General features: G+C 39.4%; 1 protein-coding gene across 1 annotated transcript in view; it reads left to right on the top strand.

Moving 5' to 3' along the window:
- The first annotated feature begins 1,451 nt into the window (after positions 1 to 1,451).
- The window catches only part of TMEM237 (transmembrane protein 237), a 12,526-nt gene continuing 9,935 nt past the window's right edge, over positions 1,452 to 4,042 (top strand). The window contains exons 1-3 of the mRNA XM_010190563.1: positions 1,452 to 1,469; positions 2,240 to 2,267; positions 3,729 to 3,794. Of these exons, the coding sequence (XP_010188865.1) occupies positions 1,452 to 1,469; positions 2,240 to 2,267; positions 3,729 to 3,794 (112 nt within the window). The remainder of the gene's footprint in view (positions 1,470 to 2,239; positions 2,268 to 3,728; positions 3,795 to 4,042) is intronic.

The raw sequence follows: 4,042 nt of genomic DNA, 5'->3' as shown, positions 1-4,042 counted from the left end.
TGGTGCCGGGGAGATAGAGCTGAAGTACGACGCTCGTAACTCCTACGTTCCCGCCTCGCGGTGGATGTGTCTGCCCAGCTGCTGCCCGCAGGAGAAGGCCTCAGGCCCGCAAGTTTCTGCTTATCCTTTGCTAGGAGTGCAGGCATTTCCGTATTATTTTCATATTTTCATCCACGTATCTCTCTCTCCTTCAAAAAAAAAAGTATGGAAAGCTTTAAATCTGTAAAGGCTGGTTCAGTGTATTTAAACCTTTGAGTTTGTGCATAACTACCCCCTGGGTAGCAGCTCCGAGGCGTGGTGGTGGCAGCGTAGCTCACCACACTTAGGGAGTAAATACATCTGCTTGCTGCTGTTTCATGCAAGCTGCACTGCCAGGCAAAGGTGTTTTATGCTCGGCGTCCCTGAATGGACACCCAGGGGGATGGGTAGTTTGATTTCTTTTCTCTTGAGTGCGAGTTCACAGGTGTGTCCCACTGTCCTGTGGTGTGGCTCACTCGTGCAAACACAGGCTTTCACTGAGGCTGCCTGGTTTGCGGGAATCTCTTGGCTGCAGGGGCACCATGGCTACTTTAGCACTCAGCAGCTCTTCTGCAAGTAGCGAAATGTTCCTGGAAACCTCTGCCCGAGCTCACCCTTTTTATGGAGTTTCTTTAGACTCTGAGAAACTAAGAACTGATAGAGTGAAGCTGGTATTTGTGTGGCAGAGTTGGGGACTTCCATACAGGTGGGACAAAAGAGTATTCACCACTGCCTGCTTGAGTGTGATTTCCATTGTTGCAAGAAAGAAATGATACAGAAATTCATTCACTTTTCACTTGTTGCATGAAATAGAGGTACTGCAGTACACAGACATAGTACTGTGTAAGGAGTGAATATTATATAAAAGGGGTTTTTTAACATCTTAAAAAATATATCAGCTATCCTAAGTATTTAATAAATACTGTCACAACAATGTAGGAAACAATAAAAATAATGAGCTCTGACCTTTATCAATATTTTTACTCCCTTATGGTGCACCTGCATGGTGTTACCAGTCCCGACCGGTTTGCTGGATGCCATTCAGGGTGCGCTGTTCTCCACCTGTATTGCTGTCAGTCTTAAGCATGGCCAAAATCCAAGTGAGAGATCTGAGGCCTAATCCTTCAAACCTTCCTTGCATAAGGTGTCTCATTTGTTTTGTGTAAATAAACACACTTACTTGTGTAAGTAAAATTTGCTTACTGGAACATGTACCAGCCCATGGCAACATTTGCCACCACAGAACAAACTGCTGTTATTTCAAATGGGAGCAGTATTGGGTCCTAACCCCGGGGCAGGAAGGTTCACATCCAGCTAATCCTGGCTGCTAGAAGCTTATTTTTAGTTCAGAATTAGCTGAGGTTCAGTGTGAGCAGCGTGAGGGAGTGTAGACCGGTTCACAGTGCCTCTTTCAGGGAACAGCTCCAAATGATATGGGAAAGAAACAAGTGGTAAGTTTGTGGATCCTCAAGTCTTAGCAGTCTTACAGCCTTTTTTATTTCTGATATCAACTGGATTTTTGGAGCATGGGAAATATTTATTCGTGTATACTCTTCCAATATAATTGCGTAATTCAAAATCTCAAAATAAACTCCCTGTTTTCTAGATGAGAGAAACTGCAGGAGCTCAGTTTCAGATGGTTAACAGGAGATACTTATTTTTGAATTCTAGTTGTGTTTGATTGCCTGGTAAATATTTTCAAAATTATATGAATACTAATGTTTTATCATGTTTAAAAGTCTTTTTCATAAATAAGCTTATTTTCTTTCATTGTTTTTACGATTGTTCTGAATTTACAACTTCATTAATAGAAAATACACAGCTCATGCTGTATACTGTGCAAGCATATTGAATGCACAAATTATAGCAGTATTTTGATATTTAAATAGAATGACTGATAAGCTTTCCAAAGCAAGCAGTACCTTACATGAAAAGTGAAAAATTATTCAAGTGAAGTTGAAATGCAAGCTGCACCTCGCACACAGCTGTTAGGTACATGTCCCTAGTGCAGTGCCCATCAGAACTCTGGAAAAGGCGTAGTATTCCTGCGTATTTTACATATTACCTTTATGTAACATCTCTGTTGGGGGTCTCTAGCTATTTAAGAGGCATACAAAGCAAAACATACTTAGTGTGTTCTGACCCTATCTAGAAGTAGCTGTTTTCTGAGAGGCAGCTTCACGCCGACAGAAGTTGACTTTGTCTCTCCCTTGCCTTTCAGTGCCCACCTCGTGCCCTCCCTCCAGTGCCAAGGTAAAATCAGTTCATTCTGTGGAATTGTTCATGGTTCTGTACAGTGGTGTTTATAAAAGTAATGAAATTAAGAGAAATAAGTTTATGAAACATGTAAGTAGTCATAATGGTTTTAAAAATAATTGCTTTTCTTTGCAAATTTGTTGTCCCAGAACCACTTACAAGAATTACAGAGCATTCTAAAGCTTGTTACAGAGGCCTGTATTATCTCAGTTTTACTACTAAACCCTTTAAAAAGTTTCAAACACATAGCTACTTTAGCTTTATTAACATCTATTTAGTTTTATTGATATCCTTCTTTTCAATCTCTTCCTTCCCTCTGTGTTGTGTTTTGTGTTCTTTAATTTATTTAAATCACAAATCCTTCAGGTATTTCTGAAATTAGACTAGATATTCTTGAACAGGGTCTACTAGTTTGACATAGTATAGGGAAAATATAGGCTTTTTTCAGTTTGGAAGGAAAAGCAATTACATAGTTTTCATGATGTGGTGTTTCAGAATTCCTTCAAAGTACCTAAAAGCAAATGTGATGTTCATGATTGACGACATATAAAGATAGTGTCTTTTTATAGAGTAATGTTTCATAACTTTTGTTGGTTTGTTATGTATCAGGCAATAAGACAAGTTGTAATTAGCCAGGTGATTAAAGCTTTTAATCTGATCCTTAGGTAGCCAATCAAGAAACTGTGTGTAGTCACGAACAAGATGTTGAGTCTTGACAATTGCTTTGTACCCTTAGCCTTGTTGTACATAACTGCTCATAAAGAGAACTAGGAGTGGGGATAAGGAAATGAATCACAAAAGCAGCAGTGTGAATTTTACTGCTGCAAATTGTAACTGATTCAAAATTAACTTTCTCTTCATCTTTGTTCTTTTTACGCGGCTCTTCAACATATTTTCTCCTTAAATGTGAAGTGGAAACCAAGGTGAGTTATTCTGGTATTAAAGAGAATTATAAACGTTGGTAGTTCCTTTTGGTGTCACTACATCCTCTCTTTAAAGACAGAGCCTTATACTTTTCCTGAATGCAGGCTGATTATTTAAACTGCACGGATACCTGTGCTGCCTTTACTAGAACTGTCTGTTGTTTTTCTTTGTTCTCTTTACTGTTCACTACTTCCATACGAAATCAGGGTAACTGAAATGTTGTCACTGTGCTCTAAACAAGAAGTTTATTCTTCAGAGCACTATCCAGAGTATTTCAGTTTTTCGCTTAATGCACGTGCATGTTTGTACATAGCCTTTGTTACACTTAAAACAGATCTCTTCTTCTGTTTTCCTGCCACCTTCTGTACTTCTCCTGCTTGTGTGAACTGGTGAATTGCCATCTTACCCATAAAAGGTGAAGGATGTCTTCACTTGTAAAAAGGAATCCCTTTCTTAACTAGCAACAGAATGGGTGTTAAAAATAGGAAATGGAGGTTTCTCCATGCTGTGTACCTATACTTCTGTTTTATCTTCTGCAGATGAAATTCCACTCAGTCGTCCCAAGAAAAGGAAACCCAAAGGAAAGACTCCGTTAGGTAAAGTCCTGCCAAAACTGAAATCTGTGTTTGTAATCCTGGGTGAGAGCTGCGCTGTAGCCAAGCTCCTGACAGATACACGGTTTTCAGTCTTGTATTCTATTTTTGAGTAGTATTCTCAGGTAATTTATTACAATTTATTTTATGTTGAACAACTGCAATCTGCCTCCCCAAAGTGGTGTCATTTTGAAACAAGTTTGTAGTGCTAACTGAAGTGACCTGTTCCATCCTCTGCTCTTTCTCCCAGG

Source organism: Mesitornis unicolor, unplaced genomic scaffold (genome assembly GCF_000695765.1).
Source record: "Mesitornis unicolor isolate BGI_N332 unplaced genomic scaffold, ASM69576v1 scaffold26488, whole genome shotgun sequence".
In the NCBI taxonomy this organism is placed as follows: Eukaryota; Metazoa; Chordata; class Aves; order Mesitornithiformes; family Mesitornithidae; genus Mesitornis; species Mesitornis unicolor.
Note: the sequence above shows the minus strand (reverse complement) of the source record. Positions and strands in the feature narration are given on the sequence as shown.